At 37.7% G+C, this 17732-nt stretch overlaps 2 protein-coding genes across 2 annotated transcripts in view; one reads left to right on the top strand and one right to left on the bottom strand.

The window, feature by feature from the left end:
• The first annotated feature begins 592 nt into the window (after window positions 1–592).
• LOC307154262 (C3a anaphylatoxin chemotactic receptor) lies at window positions 593–7840 on the top strand. The gene is made up of 2 exons (XM_079864014.1): window positions 593–667; window positions 6411–7840. Exon 2 carries the CDS (start codon window positions 6418–6420, stop codon window positions 7486–7488), a length of 1071 nt encoding a protein of 356 aa, XP_079720140.1. The 5' UTR covers window positions 593–667; window positions 6411–6417; the 3' UTR covers window positions 7489–7840.
• Window positions 7841–9754: 1914 nt separating this feature from the next.
• Window positions 9755–17732, bottom strand: part of cenpq (centromere protein Q) — an 18284-nt gene continuing 10306 nt past the window's right edge. Inside the window, exons 4-9 of the mRNA XM_079864019.1 lie at window positions 15923–16028; window positions 15739–15807; window positions 14029–14158; window positions 12565–12684; window positions 12083–12160; window positions 9755–10287 (exon numbers count right to left, since the gene is read on the bottom strand). Coding sequence (XP_079720145.1) covers window positions 10138–10287; window positions 12083–12160; window positions 12565–12684; window positions 14029–14158; window positions 15739–15807; window positions 15923–16028 — 653 coding nt within the window. The 3' untranslated portion in view covers window positions 9755–10137. The remainder of the gene's footprint in view (window positions 10288–12082; window positions 12161–12564; window positions 12685–14028; window positions 14159–15738; window positions 15808–15922; window positions 16029–17732) is intronic.

Genomic DNA, 17732 nt, shown 5'->3' on the forward strand with positions numbered 1-17732 from the left:
TTAACATGCCTAAGACTTTTGCACAGTACTGCATATTTCTTTGAACAATCGCTCTATAAATGTTTGAGGTTAATCAACTGCAGGGACCACGAGTGTAAACAGGATACGAGGAGCATGAAGGTAAAACCCCACCAACAAAAAAAAAAGATTATTATCTAAACAATAAAAACATTCAAAATATGATTAAAAACTATAATAGTATCTCAATGATACACTGATGAAATCACACAGAACACAATATGTTACCTTGGCAAACACATTTTATTCATAAAATGTTTTTTAAAAATCTGGTTAATATTTACAATTGTCTCGTTTTCTCTCCAAATCAGTGTGTTTGAATGGAATTTACCTCTGCATTTAAATAATCTGTAAAACCAGACCTCATGAAGCAATAAATAAATCTGTGGCACATGAATGAAGCACTAATAAGCAACTATATTTAGTTCTATGGGGACATACAGTGCAATAATGGTGACTGCATGTTCATTAATGTTGTAATCGAGCTAAATAAACCCTCCTCTGTTGTCTTCACCGATAGGTTAACACATAGGAAACACTCCTCTCTCAGTGTCTCATCATCCACCAGCTCAAACACACACACACACACACTCATGCTCTCAGACCTCTGAGTCAATCCATGCAAGTCCAACCAAAGCCAACAAAGAAGGTAAGATGACTTACTGCTACTATAATACATCTATAAAATGCATTTCAAGTGTTTCTCAGAGAATTTCAGACTTAACTTTGATTAAAAAAGCTCCGGCGTATAACGAACACGTTCTAGATGAGCGGCGCTGCTGAAGGTGTGTTCACATACCAGGAATGCATTATGGATGTGTGTAAACAGGTTGTGAATGGCACTGCGTGTAAAAGTTCACATTCCTGCAACTCACCATTCGTAGGAACACGTACAGCATCATGACCCGACAGCTGCCGGTCCGAGGTGTTCAGAGATCAATGCATGTGATCTTCCAGTCTCGGTAATGCATAGTGGGATTTTCTGGTCCAGCAGCTGAAAAACCTTGAGGAATCATTCATGCACAAACTCAGCGTCTATTACCATTTTCTTTGACATGATTTGCAATGTTTATATATTATTTTTCACCTTTATTAGAAAATATTTTAATTTGTTGCTGGTTGCATGAACTCCCGGGTTAGACTAGTCCCACAAGTTAGTCATCTACTGTTTTTCTTTAAGATTGGGACTAGTTGCATAAACATAAGACACAGGCTTAATATAGTGGATATGAACTAGTCTTACAAACTTAATATCTATCTTGCACTATTCTATAACAATGACTGAGACTTCGGATGTCACGTGTTTAGGCGTCTGTTAAATGAATAAATGTTCACTGTAAGAAATTATTGCTGGTTTAACTTAAAAGAAGGAGTACAAAGAAGGAGATTGAAATATCAACAGAATCTCAAACCACATTATCAAAGTTGATTTGACAAAAGAAAAAAAGTTGTGATAAACCATGAATTTTTTTTTTTTTTTTTTTTTTTACAGTGTAGGATTAAGGATTCAAATTAGACTGATCTACCTTTTTATGTAACTGGTTTTAAAAAGTTATGACCAGTCAATTTTTTGATGACAAACTTGTAAGACTAGTCTAGGGCGTTCATGCAACCAGTCATAACTCCTTCAGGTCAGTTACATAAAATATAGATTGGTCAGATTTGAATCTGACTTGAATTTGAAACTAATTCTAATACTTGTTAGAATTAAACAAAACATATCAAGTACCCAATGGCCATACTTCTTTACATTGAAAACAAATTTCATAATACTTTTCAAAAGAAAAGAGGAAATAGCACTTGCTTCATTTTGTCGCCAATGAACATACATCCTTAAAAATAAAGGTTCCTTGTTGGTATTTATGATAAAGCAATGCCATAGAAAAAACATTTTTGTGATTCCAGAGAACATTTAAGCGAACAGTCCTTAAAATAACCATTTATTTTTAAGTGTGAACCTTTATTTTTAACCTTTTGTGCAATGGAAAGGTTTGATGCCAAATAAAGAACCTTTATTTTTAAGCATTATCTCACACCAAGAAAAAAAACTTCTTTTAACCCTTTCAATGCATGAATTATGATAACCTCAGTCAGGATTTTTTCACGTTTTATTGCTCTTAGGGCATGAAAAACAAGATTTAACAGAGCAACACTGTGTATTTAACAAACCAATAAATAAAATTAGATAAAATCTTGTGAAAACTATAAAATATAAACAAAAAATATAATACAGCTTCAATTATTGCAAATGCAATTGAGTTCAACCAGCAGACAGAGAACTTTATACGAGTTCAACTTTACATGTCTTTGATATCAGAAAATGAGGAAGTGATTCATCAAAGATCTCTACAACTGGTGAAGGTGTTAACTCTGTGGAAACCCAACTATGTAGATTTACCATTATCATTCTGATTATATTCAAAATGGACACATTTATAAGAAAACCTCAGACTGAAATCTACATTGACCTATTCATGTTTTCAGACTGTGGAAAAACTAGTTTTTAAATCTCATCTGAAATGAGCAATGTTGGGGGTAGTAACACACTACAAGTAACATGCATTACGTAATCAGATTACTTTTTTTGATGTTACAAGTAATGCATTACAAGTAACATTCATTACTTAATCAGATTACTTTTTGATGTAACGAATAAATGCATTACAAGTAACATGCATTATGTGATCAGATTACTTTATTGATGTAACGAGTAAAGTCATGCATTACAAGTATCGTGCATTATGTGATCAGATTTCTTTATTGATGTAACGAGTAATGCATTACAAATAACGTGCATTATTAATCAGATTACTTTTTTTGATGTTACAAGTAACATTCATTACTTAATCAGATTACTTTATTGATGTAACAAATAAAGTAATGCATTTCAAGTAACGTGAATTATGTAATCAGATTACTTTTTTATGTAAAGAATTAAGTAATGCATTACAAGTAACGTGCATTATGTAATCAGATTACTTTATTGATGTTACAAGTAACGTTCATTACTTAATCAGATTACTTTATTGATGTAACGACTAAAGTAATGCATTACAAGTAACGTGCATCATGTAATCAGATTACTTTATTGATGTAACGATTAATGCATTACAAGTAACCTGCATTATGTAATCAGATTACTTTTTTGATGTTACAAGTAACGTTCATTACTTAATCAGATTACTTTATTCATGTAACGAATAAAGTAATGCATTACAAGTAACGTGCATTACGTAATCAGATTACTTTATTCATGTAACGAGTAAAGTAATGCATTACAGATAATGTGCATTATGTAATCAGATTACTTTTTTGATGTAACGAGTAAAGTAATGCATTACAAGTAACGTGCATTACGTAATCAGATTACTTTATTCATGTAACGAGTAAAGTAATGCATTACAGATAATGTGCATTATGTAATCAGATTACTTTTTTGATGTAACGAATAAAGTAATGCATTACAAGTAACGTGCATTACGTAATCAGATTACTTTATTCATGTAACGAGTAAAGTAATGCATTACAGATAATGTGCATTACGTAATCAGATTACTTTTTCGACGTAAGTGCAAATTACAATCTAATAACACAAATACATTTATTTAGAGCCCAAAAATTTACAGCAAATGAAGTATTTCATATCACAGAATTAGTATGAATTGTATGCCCAATTTAGCAAACAGATGATTAACCAAAATTTAAAAACTATATGACTACTTGATTGACTATATGACTATTCCAGAGCAACTTAACCGTTGGCCATCTTGGTTTGGAGAAAACAAAAATTCCACATACAAAGGCTTGTCAGTTGGTTGCAGTGTATAGGATCCAACATAGGCAGTGTTGACATGCAACTATGCCGTCAAAACCCTTGCATACGGAAGAAAATGGCTTTTAATTAGCCATCCACTGTAGTGACCTCTATGCGTGAAAGGGTTAAGAACGGTTCACTGAAAGGTTAGGCCATCCTTAAAAATATTTTGGTTTGCCGTAACAGCAAAAAAAAAAAAAAAAAAAAAAAAGGTCGGTTGGTCGGTTTTTTTTTTTTTTTTCGAGATTCGATGTAAAAAAAAAAAAGTACAATTTTGGTCAAATTTGCATCGGGACTTCACTGACAGTTTTCCAGAACTTCGTGCCAAGATATATATATATATATTAAATAACAATTAGAAAACCTGTATAAACTGAACACCAAAGAATAATATTATAGCGGTAATATTATAGGCCTATTCATGTAACAGGAGCGCTGCCAATAACGCGCCTAAGCTGTCAGAATTGGGAAAAGTGATGATTATTAGTATGTCAAATATATCAAGGAGACATTTCAATTGTTTATTAATAAACAAGTGTTTTCTGTGTCAAAGATGAAGTTGACGATGCTGACGCGATCTTCGCAGTAGCCTAGTGAACGCGCCAGAGAGAAATGCACATTTCATTACATAAGCAGAGAGCAGTCTGTTTTCTTTCGTTTTGAATTGTTTTGTTTAAAAGTGTACATTTCATGCTTTTTTATATATAGGCCTATATATATGTCTCAGGTCTGTGAGGCAAGTAGCTTATACGCTTAGTTTCGGTTCATTTAAGAGACCAGCTCCAGTTCACACGCCGGCGACTCCGTGTCCTGATTATATTGCCTTATTTAGCCTACCTCTTATTTATTAAATACAGGAAATTGGTTGATGAAACATTGATCAAAATTAAGATACAATTAATACAAAACGAAATTCACTTTAAAGACAGACTTTCTACAAAAACAAACTTAATGAAGTGGTTAAAATCATGTCTGCCCACTCCATTTGTCTTCCGATATTTTCGGGATCATCTTATCTTATTCATGCTATTCACTTTTCATATAATCAACATGAAATTTAAAAAATAAATATTATTTTATTTAAACATGAATATGAAACTAAATCGTTTTTTAATGACTGTGGGCTACAACACAGGCTACATTAGACAGTAGCCTACAGAGTAATTTACTGTCGGAGCGTTGCCGGTGAGCATGTGGGGGGAGAGATACAATTTTCAATCAATCATCGAATTTTATTTTGCTTGATATGCCCATTCTTAATATTTGGTGTTTTAAATGCCTGTTTGAGATCTCTGTGAAGTTTTAATTGCCGCTTTCAGAGCGGTCACGTCCGTAACATTGTTTCTTCCTCATAAATGCGAACACGAAAAATAAAATAAAATGAATAGGCTATAAATTATGTTCTGTGGAGAGCCGATCCCTCTTCATCCGGTGGGTATATTAGCCTACTTTTGGTTTGCGCAGTGTAATTCATAGAATTAGCCTACTAAAACATATTTTTCGTGGATCTGAGTGTCGCGATTTTGCTTTCATTTCGCATAGGCCTACAGCCTACACAGCCCTTATAATCATAGATGACGCCACGGGTTTTTATTTAAAAGAAAGAGCGTAGCCTACGTTTGTAGCCTATAAGGCCTATTTATTCACAATAAAATATAATTAATATAATTTTATTGCATTTGTATTAGTTGTTTGAAGAGTAAAAAAAAAATCGGTCGGTCTTAACGCAAGTTTACAATCGGCAAGTCGATCGGACTAAAAGGAAAAAAAAATAATAATTGGGTCGGACCTAAATTGACTGGGTCGGTCGGGTTACGGCAAACAAGAATATTTTTAAGGATGGCCTTATTGGGGGAACCGAACAGGGTTCTTCCATTGCATCGCCAGGAATACCCCTTTTGTAACCTTTATTCTTAAGGGCCCTATTTTAACGATCTAAGCTCATGGTCTCAGTGCACTTAGTGCGTGTCCGAATCCACTTTTGCTAGTTTAATGATGGGGAAAATGGTCAGCACGCCCAGCGCATGGTCTAAAAGGGTTGTCTCTGTTCTCTTAATGAGTAATGGGTGTGTTTTGGGTGTAACATGCAAAAAAAACAATCAGAGTGTAATTTCCCATTCCCTTTAAAAGCCAGTTGCGCTCGCGTCAAGGCGGATTGGCTATTTAGATAGATGGTCTGTTTGCACTTCAACCTTCAATGGGACAAGCCGGATTCCACCATATCTTTATGTACACAATATTAATCTTTTACATTGTAATTTTTTATTTTTAATATTTGGCTAGTTTGTGTGCTGCTGCGCGTCCCTGTGTGTGTAATAAGCAGAGTGTCTATAGGCGCACTGTGACACGCTCTTTAAATAACAAAAAACGTACCAACAAAGCACCTGAACACGCACCTCGTTTTCAGACCAGAAGTCCATGGGCGCACAAATAGGCGCAAATGCATTTGCTATTTAAACAAGGTGGCGCAGGACGTGAAAATGATAACTGCGTCGGGCTGAAACCAGCAAAAAAACTTTATTTTTAAGAGTGAAATGCTTACAATAAAGATACACCATGTGTTATTGTGTTTTCACAGAGAATCAATGTCTACCGATGCACCGATGAACGCCACCTTGAGCTCCAACCACACCACCATCTACCCCAGCGATGCCATGCGTGTCCTGCAGATGATCGTGACCGTGATGATCTTCATCGTGGGCGTTTCTCTGAACAGTCTGGTGGTCTGGGCGTTGGGGGTTCGAGTTTGGTGCCGGAATAAAGGAGCAAGTGGCGAGACGCAGAGCGCCGACAGCTTTCGGATTTACGTCGTAAACCTGGCGCTTGCGGACTTGGTGCTGCTGTTACGTACGCCACTAATGCTAACATACTTAGCGAACCACTTCACTTGGACATTAGGGGATAACGTATGTAAGCTGGTTATTTACCTACGCTGCCTTGGGTTGTACGCGAGCGCGTTCTTGCTGTGCGCCGTCGCGGTGGAGCGTTGCTTGTGTTTGCTTAGACCAGTTTGGGCACGATTGAAACGCCCTCGTTGGGCCGTGCCGTTAGCCTGCGCTGTCATTTGGGGGTTAGCCGCGGTATTCGCGGCACCTTACATTGGCACGGCTAAAACCATTCCCTGGGAGAACCGTACGGCATGCATTGAAAGCGATTTGGGAGTAGGAAAAGCTTTAATAGTTGTGGAAACCTTAGCAGGATTCTTGCTACCACTTGTGATCTTCTTGTCTTGCAATATTGCTGTGGTTTTTTGCGCAAAGAAGGCCGAAGGCGCAGTGTCTTCGCCAACCTCGCCATCTGGACCAAGTTACACATCCCAGCGTTTGAGTCGTCTCTACCGGGTCCTCTTCCTCACAATGCTCCTCTTTCTCACTTGTTGGGTGCCTTACTTTACATGCCGCTTTATAAGGGCTCTTGCACACGATCGGCCGGACTGGAAGAAGGTCAAAGAAGGAGCGATTGGAGGCGCTTACGTAGCGCTATTTCTAGTGTACATAAAAAGTGCGCTCAATCCCATCATGTACGTGTTCGCAGCTCGTGGACTCGGACGCACCGTTCGTGCGTCACTTGTCTCCACAATCGAGCGCGTCTTCAATGAGGAATTATCCGAGTCTTTACGAAGAAAGTCTTTACGAAGGAGAGACTCTCAGTTTTAGTGGAGCTTGAAGAGGCCGATCTGCGACAAAAATTGGACAACCAACCAGGGGTGTTTCCCGAAAGCATCGTTAGCCAAGTATGCAAGTCCATTGGTATGTCTAGTATTGAAACAATGCTGTACTATGTAGTACATAATTTGATGTTGATCTCTCAAAGGACTTAAGTTTTTCAAAAGCATCTTTAGTCAACTATGTTCGCAAGTTCTGTCGTTATCAGCAGTTCAACGAGTCGGTGTTTCCCGAAACCATCGTTATAGCGAACACGATCGCAGAGTTGTGTGTGTGGAGCGACAGATCTCGATCTGCGGTCAGAAGCAGTTTTTATAACATGTGGACTCAATAAATCCTGATCTTGAGTAAAATAAACAAGCTGACATTCAGTGCAATCTGTATCTTTTATTTAGAATACATACAAATGTCATTTACGTCTTTTAGGCCTCGTTTACACTGTCAGTGAAATGTGACCCAATTCCGATTTTTTGCTCATATGTGACACAGATCGGATGTGTTCTATGACAGTGTAAACAGGAACAAAACGCATACATTCGGATATTTCGAGATCGGTTTCAGGCCTCGTTCATATGTGGAAATAAATCAGATATGCGCCAATGCGACTGTCATGTAAACAGGCAGATCGGATTTTCTGAGGCATTAGGCAACGTCTCCGCGGTTTAATGTCGAGAGAAACCCCGACGTTCATCTGCAAAGGGACGGATGACCCGACGACACAACGTTTCCACAACGTAGGAGAGGAATGTGAAAAAACGTTGACACAACATATCAAAGGTTGGCTTGCTCATCCTAAAATTTCGGACCCACTGCTCCTCGTTAAAGCCAATATTTAAATAGAATATGCTCACACCAGTCCTGAGATCTCTCTCGCACACAATAACTGAAGCATATGCGCACACGCTGCAATGCTGGCACTTTTCGTCCTCCTCCGCCTCAAAATCATGGTGAACTTTGCTTATATCGCAGAGCTAGCATCAAGCATATTTCGTGTTCGTCCATCTGTGCAAGAGAAGTTAACCCTTTAAGCATGCACGACGTTTCAGATAGTATGGCAAGAGTAAACACATGAATCGGATACAGGTCACAGTTGAAAGAACGTGTAAACGGACGGTCAAAAAAAATCGGATAAAGGTAACAAATCAGAATTGGCCATCAAGACCTGCTGCAGTGTAAACGAGGCCTTAGTTTGTCCAGAGATTTAAAGTGTCGTTTCTGAAGAGTGCGCATGAGTGAACGAGCTCTGGTGCGTAAGAACGAGTCTATGAGTGAATCTGGAAATAAAGCAAAATAACTGAGAATAATGAGAAATATTCCTCAGATGCATGTTCATAATTTATAGTAAAACATCGATCATTAATTCGATCTCAAACAGATTCATTAAAGGAGAACTCCGGTCAATTTTAACATTGAGCTCATTTTTTTGTACATTTGGAGTGCTGTCAATACAGAGAACAACGACAGAAATCGGTGTTGCCTACACCGTGTTATCCTCTTTTTAAAATTTGCACCCTGTTGACTTCAATGGGGCAATATTTAAACCTGCTTTTAGCCTCTTAACATCCTTGATGTGTCATTACAAGTGCACAGGTCATGTGAGTGATTCCTTTAGAGTGAACACGAGTGAATCTGACTGCAGTAGATGTGAAAGAAATGGATAAAAATGATGTTATTTAAGCCAGCGCAAATACCTGTATTTACATCCTGTTTTCGGTCGAAGTCCAAAGTAGTCGATTGCCGAGTTCACGCGCATTGGTTTAGTGACCTATGATCACACGCGTGAACTCGGCAATCGACTACTTTGGACTTTGACCGAAAACAGGATGTAAATACAGGTATGTGCGCTGGCTTAAATAACATCATTTTTATCCATTTCTTTCCAAATTGACAAAAAAATTGACCGGAGTTCTCCTTTAACAGTAGTTATTACTCCAACACCTGCATGACATCATTAACCAACGTGGTTGAACGACCAATTTGCAACAGTATGGTTTCGGGAAACAGTCGAGACTCGCTAGTAGATTCCTTCAACAATGCCTCGTCCTATAGTAGTGAAGCAGGAGTGACGGCGCTGGACGGGAACACACCCCTGATCTCCTGTGCTTTGGAGTCGGCAAACGATAAAAAATTGACAACAGGACTAAACATGCTGTACATCATATCACATATCACAAGATGGGGACTAAGACAATTTTATAACCATTCGATGGACATGAAAGCATTTCGGACACCAATTCTGTGTGATTATTATTTTTTTAATCTTGTGATGTATTATTGTAGCACTTTGCATTTCTACAGCAAATGAAAGACAAGGCGTTCCCTCTGGACTTGCTTGCTTTGACTGAAGGCTTAAATTAAATGATCTATGCAGTAGAAACTACTTTTTCCAAGTCACACAGATTATTGGCAAAACAGATCACACCAATTCACCATATATGACCTGACAGAGCAGAGAATGCTAAATCTTCTGAATTCCAGCGTTTGTGTTGATGTTGTTGCATTAATGCTTGAGATGAATGTAATTTCAGTGTCTAGTCCTCTATGCAAACTTGTCATTTTGAAATAAATGAGCAGTTATTTTGTTGATCAGCTGTCTCTGTCAGTGTGTTTAGCTTGAGAAACGGTGTCTTGCTGTGATGGTCAGTCCAGGGTTGTGTCATTATGAGCTTGTACTGAATCCACCTGTTTATTTGCGAGCTCCAGAAAAGCCCTTATATCCCCGAGGACCGGAAGCGTCTGAAGAGCTCGAACCACAGCGGGAGGATTGGGAACGATCTTCATCAGGTGCTCCTGAAGGATCAACAATAACACACTACTTTAGCAGGCAAATCTAATCACAAGCCTTTCCTTGCCCTTGAATGGACACATACACACATAATTATGTCAAAATCCCCGTCTCGGCAAGTATTCTCTCTGTCATAAGTGAACAGTTGAGAAAGAAACCGGATGTGTGTCTGTTTATTCAGTCTTAAAGTGACAGTGGCCTAATATTCCAGCTGTCGTCTGTGTCATTAATGTTAATAAAACAACAAAATACAGCTTTAACAAAGATGAAATTATCTAATCCGTGGCTCAAAAACCGTAAATGATCCGAACCGTGAATATTGTGATGCACTAGCGACGCCCCCTTTATTTTGGATCCCAGTCGCATTAACAAAAGCACATTGTGAACCACTTGCATGACACTTCTAAAAAGTGTTTAGTGTTGAAACTGCTTTTCCTGAACTGATTGCATCAAGTCTGTCTGTATAACCCTGTCACTGATCCATATAAGGTGAAGACATGTTTCTCAACATGAGTTCTGAGCACTATAGGGTGCATTTCTGTGAAAAAGTGGCAAGGAAGGTGTCAAAACCTCACGCTATATATGCCATCATGACAAACACTTGGCTGTTTTCACAACACACAAGCCTGAGAACATCCTAACTCTTGATTCTTTAACCACAGATTAAGCATTAAGAGCTGTTTACACGGTTCTTCCATTTCATTGACGGATGTGTTTGAGCGCTACGTTCTCGAGTTTTCTTCTCACTTCACCGACCTGTATCTCACAATTTTGTGGTTCAAGTGTGAAGATAAGAAGTCACTACCGTTTTATCATTAACAGAGAGTCTATACTACAAGACACTACTTGTAGACAAAGTAAACTCCAAATGTGAATTCCAAAGTGATGAAATCAATATTGATATTACTCAGATAGCAACCAATCGAACAACACAATTTTCTTATTTGGGAGACTAAAGGTGACTAAAATATGTCCCGAAATCAAATTAAAACGGTAAGAAATTACATTATGCATTAGGAAAATAGGACCATTTACAGCATTTTGACATTATTTTCATGGCAAATAAACATTTTCCCTGTAAATAATCATTAATTGAAGCAACGCAACAAATCTTTTTTGTAATTTCCATTATTCTCACAATTTTTTTTAGAACTGAAATCAGCATTAAAGTAAATACTAACATGCATACATATTTTCTGTAATGCAATAGTGTATTTCTTTGCATTACAGTAATTTGCTTAATTGTCAAAACATTAGTGATATTATTTTTTTATGGAAAATAAATATTTTGGCAACGAATCATCATTCATCATCTTTTTTTGTTATTTTGCATTATTCTTTCTTGATTGTCATTATTCTCACGTTTATGTAATGCAATTTAAATCAGCATAAGTAAGGAAATATTAACATGTTTAAATATTTTTTATGCACTGCAAATGAGAATTCGTTTGCATTAGTCACGTGAAAACTGACAAAGAAATAATGCCATCATGCAAAAAAAACAAAACTAAATTGCCATTGATTTTGAGGTGAAATATGGTCTATGGTCTTACTTTCCCAGAGTTGTGAAAAATAAGATACACAGGTGTTTTGCCAAATGAGAAGTTTATCTATGTATCATCTTTTTACTCTTTTAATTTTCCTTGCTTTTATTTTGTGATAATTTTAATTCCTTTCAATGTAAAGCACTTTTGAATTGCCATTGTGTATGAAATGTGCTATATTAATAAACTTGGCTTGCCTTGAAATATGACTTATTCAAAGTAAACTCGACTGTAGTTCAAGTGAAGCGTGACGTACCTGTAGCGTTGGCTCATTGGCAGAGCGAGGCGATACAGCAGGAACACGCAGGACCGCTTGCTCTGACAGCTGGAGAAACTGGAACAGATCAGTCAAACGCCATGATCAAACCACAGATACAAGCATCACGGACTGTTCAAGTGAAACCAGTTCCCAGCTAGCAATTTTGCGTTTAAAAGAGATGTCTAGGCTAAAGTTTGTGAAAATACAGTGAAAATTGAATAGACGTCTAAGAATATTCTAGTCATCAATTAGATAACATTTCAAAGAAATGAAAGCTTGTAATCACTGTTTACTTTGCTTACATGATGGAATATCAAACATCTCGCAAGTTATTTTGGCAAAAATTGAACCAAATTCGAGGTCATTTTGGCTAGACGTGTGTTAGCCGGACTATATCGGGTCTATAGTTAACATAGATGGTGAAATGATGGCTATTGCTTGCTGGGTTGTGTCATGACATCACTGAAGTGTGCTTGAACCTCCTGTGCTTTTTCCTCTTCATCCTCGAGTTTGCTTCTCATTATCCTGCATTTCTCCTCCAAACTATCCATCTTCACCTCCATCTCCTCGAGAGTGCCGACAACCGAGCGCATGTTCTCCTGAACAGATCCAGCACACGCAAAGGTTAATCAAGTCGAGTCTCCTTCATTTATACAGAGCTTTAACAGTATAGAGTTTCACAGCAGCTTTACAGTGATAACAGGAGATTACAGTAACAGAGAGTGTTTAGGCTTTACAGCAGATCTAGAATAAAGTTATTGTCCAGATAAAGTTAGTTTGATTGATTCACTTCCGTTGTAAAGATCATTAGTTATTAACTTAGGGGTCGCTAACACACACCGTTCTCACAGGAAACCCTTAATGCGCTCCGGCTCATTCACACAACAGTGTTTGGGGCTCGAGAACGCAAACCTTTAAATAGGTTCCAAGGTGCAGGCGTTGAATAATAAAAAATAAAAATAAAGTTACCCCTGCGCAAACTTCAAAAACGTGAATATGTGAAAACGCTGACGGCGTGCACATGCGTATTAATTGTTTAGTCTATAGGTATGTGCGTTTGAATATATATGTGCGCAGGCGTGTAGTCTTTCTTTACAAATTGAACTCAACAAATTACTTGTCTGGCCTTAAAAATTCATAATACAGAATTTTTTTTAGCGCTTCCGCATACCCATGCAAAGTGGAATTATTTTGACAAATGTAAAATTTGTTAAAGCGCTGGTATAATGCCCTTTTCACAAGATGTAAAATAAGTCTCTGATGTCCCCAGAGTGTGTGTGTGAAGTTTTAGCTCAAAATACCCCACAGATATTTTTATATCGCATGTTAAAATTGTCAATTTTTGAGGGTGAGCAAAAACACCTCGTTTTGTGTCTGTCCCTTTAAATGCAAATGAGCTGCTGCTCCTGGCACAGGGGGCGGAGCTTCAAGAGCTTGTGTCCTATTACCTCACACACACACATGTACTGAACATTTCAAAAACTTTTAGCCTTTTATGTTCAAACCGGAGTCAGACAATGATGGAGAGACTCAAGAAGAAGAGACAACATGTAGAAGCAACAGGACATTTCTGAATGGTTAGTTGATGAATTTATGAAGCTGATGTGTAGTTATCTTCTAGTCATTGATTAGCATATTCTGTCTTGATAATCTATATATCGTGTTCAGGGGGCGGGGTTTATGTAAATTCTAGGGTTGGTGATGTCACTAACCCGGGAGGAATGTGGTGTAGTCTCTACCAGCCGTTTGTTGTAGTCCTTAAAAAGCAAATATCTCCCTTTGCTCTGAACTTTGAGCGCTGTAACTTTGCAGATGTTGTTTATGCTCAAACAGCAACATTACACACTAACTAAAGTTAGAAAAGTCAAATCATATTCAACCTCCCCTTTAATGTCTGGTTATGTCACGAACAAAACGAATGATCATCTCGACCCGTTCATCACCTCTAGAGACTCGAGCGTCTTCTTGCCGTGTTCGGATTTATTACTCTCAGCTTTGAACTGATGGGACACGCGCATGATGTCTCCATGCTTACTTGCGGGAACAGAAAGCTGCGCACACTTGGCCAGGAACCTGCGGAAACATGTTGTGAAAGAGTTATGGCTCGTTCAAACCAAGGACGATAACTATAATGATAGTTATATGGAAGAATAGCAGAGTTCACACAACTATAACCAGGGTTCGTACAGACACTGTAAAATGTAATTCCAGGACTTTCAAGAACTTTTCAAGCACTACTTTTTTGTTTTTTAAGGAATACAATCAGAGATCTCACTTATCAAACAATATCTTTATTACCTTTAAACTTCTAAAAAAGGTAAATGTATAAATAAAAATAAATAAAACAAAATGGTACACAAAGTGCAGCACATGCAATGACTGGTAACTTTAACCACTGAAAGGATACTATGACAAAGATAGTTTCCTTATTAAATCAGATTTTTTCTCTCATGAATATATGATTGACATGAAGAATGAAAGCTGTATCATATACTTTGATATTTATATGAGCAATACCACGCTCATAGTCATGCGAAATGGCTCTATATCAATATCAGACGGGCTGCAGAGTTAATTTTGAATGCAAAGATTGTTTTATCAATAAAATTAAACACTGGAATCACTCAGAATGATTTTTTTTCTAGATGAACAACTTTAAAAACACTGACAGCCAATCAGAATCCATCCTGCTTTCAGAGCTCGAGCATTTAAAGCGACAGACAACAAAACTGAGAATAAACAGAGCGATATCATCCACTGGTGTTGATGCTCATATAGTTATAGTTATCTTTATAGTGATTGTTCTTGGTGTGAACGGGCCTTTAGACACTTTTATATAAAAATATGTTCTGCGAATGTTTTGCTGATGTTCTCATTAAGTTATTTCTGAATTTTCTCTGAACGTTCAAAATGTCCAGTTTAATAAATGTCTTAAAGTCCTCTTGTAGTCATTTTATCACTTTAAACTCATCTTTGATCACCAAAATTACATATTTAAGCGTTTTTTCCTTGAAAAAAAATTCTTCATGCCTTAAAATATCTTGAATGTAACTCGACACCCTCGCCTCATTTAGTATGCGCGGTTCTATGAATATGCAAATGAGCCCCGCCTCCACTCACTCACTCAGCTCAGAGATCCACTGGTTGACGATCACACGTTGATCTGATTGGTTACAAGGTCGTTTGTGACGTCAGAAACACCAGCGATTTCAAAGCGTGTTTTTGAGACTGTCTTTGGTTCACTGCAGTTTTAAGGAGGAAATACTCAGCAATGCTGTCGACTTATGAATTTACACACGGTTTGTCTTAAAGCGTATTAAAAACACCACATAGACACATAAACAACATTAAAAGCTGGATTAACACCACAGGGGGACTTGTTTTTCTTGGTTATGTGAACATTAAGGAAACATTCTATTTCATCATTCTTCAAACACTACGGGAATGTTACTTTTAAATGTTCTCTGAACATTCCGAAACTAATAGTAACATTTAAAAAATGTTAGATGTGTGAGAAAGTTTCCATGAACGATGTTCTTAGTGTTGTTTTGAGAACATTATTAAAGACCTGATAACTTTGAACGAACGTTCTATTAACGTTTGTTCATAACTTTGCCAGAACGTTCCCTGTCGGAAGAGATGTTTGATGTTACCGATCTTTAAGGCGGTTGAGATGCATCTGCGATTCCTCTTTTTCTCTGTTTTTCCGTGCCAGAGCAGATCTGAGACAAAGGCATGAATAAAAAAACATCAAAATCAGACCGTGAGGATGAAGCAATCTGCCACAGCACACACATATGATTATTACATAACAGGTTATTACATAACGTTACTCACAGAATGGACAAACCAAGCATGTTCTCCACAGCCAGTAAGGAAGACTTGCTCATCGGCTTCCAACTTCCCTGATTCTTACTCTTTCCAACCATCGCTGAGGCTTTACCTGTAAATCAAGACAGTGCAGGAAATAAAGACGACAACAGGAAACAGTCAGATCATATATCACTGATTCTTCAGCCGAAAACTCCAAATCTGTCATCATTTACTTGCACATGTTCAAACAATCTGAATCACATTTGATTTTTGTTGTAATGAAGTCGAATACAAGCACTCATCTATGGACGCTCGTTTCCGCCGCAGAATAAACTTGTAAGAATTGAGAAATTAGATAAATGCCAGGCAGTCTACGTGAGGCCCTGAGAGGACAAAGGACCTCTCTGGAAATTAACATTTGAACTCCTCCTTGTGCACTTCCGAGTCATCCTAATCTACATCTCTTTCCCTCACCCTCTCTCTCTCTCATGCTCAGATCACCTGAACTCACCCAAGAAACTGTATAGTTTAATGTGAATGATTATCACCGAGTATTATACATGTTTGGTATCATTTGAAATGTCTCAGTGCGACTGGTACAAATGTCTCATTTCCAAATAAGCAAAACAAAAGGTAATAAGGTTTTTAGGAGTTTAGAGATAACTGCCACACAAAGGAAGGTGGTCTCCTGGCAAATGATCTACTACCCCCAAAAGGTGTAACCTCAGAATGCATAATTCCATTGTTAGCACACGTTTCCATGTGAAAGAGGTTCTGTCTATATAATGGGATACAGCAAAGGGTTCTGGGACTTTTTGTAACTCAAGTTGGCCCATGATGCTAAGAGTGATTCTTACTTAAAAGCATCATGTATCTTAATGTCGGGTTCGCATCTCTTCTCTTTATTCCAGAGCATTTGATGTTTTGTATCGATTATCTTTGAATTGATTATGTAATTGGCATGATACATTTACCTGACATAATAAATTGTTACATTTGATTATTCTAACTGACTTTGACATTATTTTCATTAAAGAGTTAAAAGGAGTAGTCAAACATTCACTCACATTTAATGATGCACAGATATCATTAAAACCTTTTCATTTATGGAGTCAGATTAAATAACGAGAGAATAAATTTGAAAAAATTTTTTTTTATATCTCAGTAAGTGTGAGGCCCCGTCCACACTACTGCATTTTAGTTTAGAAACGGAGAATTAAAACGAATACGATCTCCGTCCACACCAGCGTTTTAGCTGCGTATTAGAATTGATCTCCGTCCACATTAAAACGACTGAAAACGCGGATCACGTGACCATTCACCAACACTGGGCATGCGCGTGCCGATGTAAACACAACTTCATTGATAAAATTATCCCCCCATGCGGTGGTTCTTCCCGGGTTAACCCAAAACCGACGCTCCATGTACGGTCGATACCGCCGCTGCACACGGGAATTGTCACAGATCGCTCGCATGTAGGCAGTTATAGCAGGGATTCCCAAAGTGTGGTACGCGAGCTACCACCAGGGGATGCGCGAGAGGAAAAATGTAATGGCGGTCTGTTTTTTTAAGTGGGATTTTTCCATACAATAAAAAAACATGAACAGTAAACATTTCCTTTGTAAATTCCTTTTCCTTTTATTTTAAATAAAAAAAACAACTGTAATTTATTAGTTTTTGATAAAACAAATACATATGAAATGCACAACGACACACCTAAAGTCGCTCACGCACATACAAGCAAACTCTACACACACGAGACGCGCGGAACTCTCCGCGCACATACTCATATGAGACGCGTGCGCACACATAAGCTCTCCACGCACATTATGTG

This window comes from Squalius cephalus, assembly GCF_949319135.1.
Source record: "Squalius cephalus genome assembly, chromosome: 2".
Taxonomy (NCBI): domain Eukaryota; kingdom Metazoa; phylum Chordata; class Actinopteri; order Cypriniformes; family Leuciscidae; genus Squalius; species Squalius cephalus.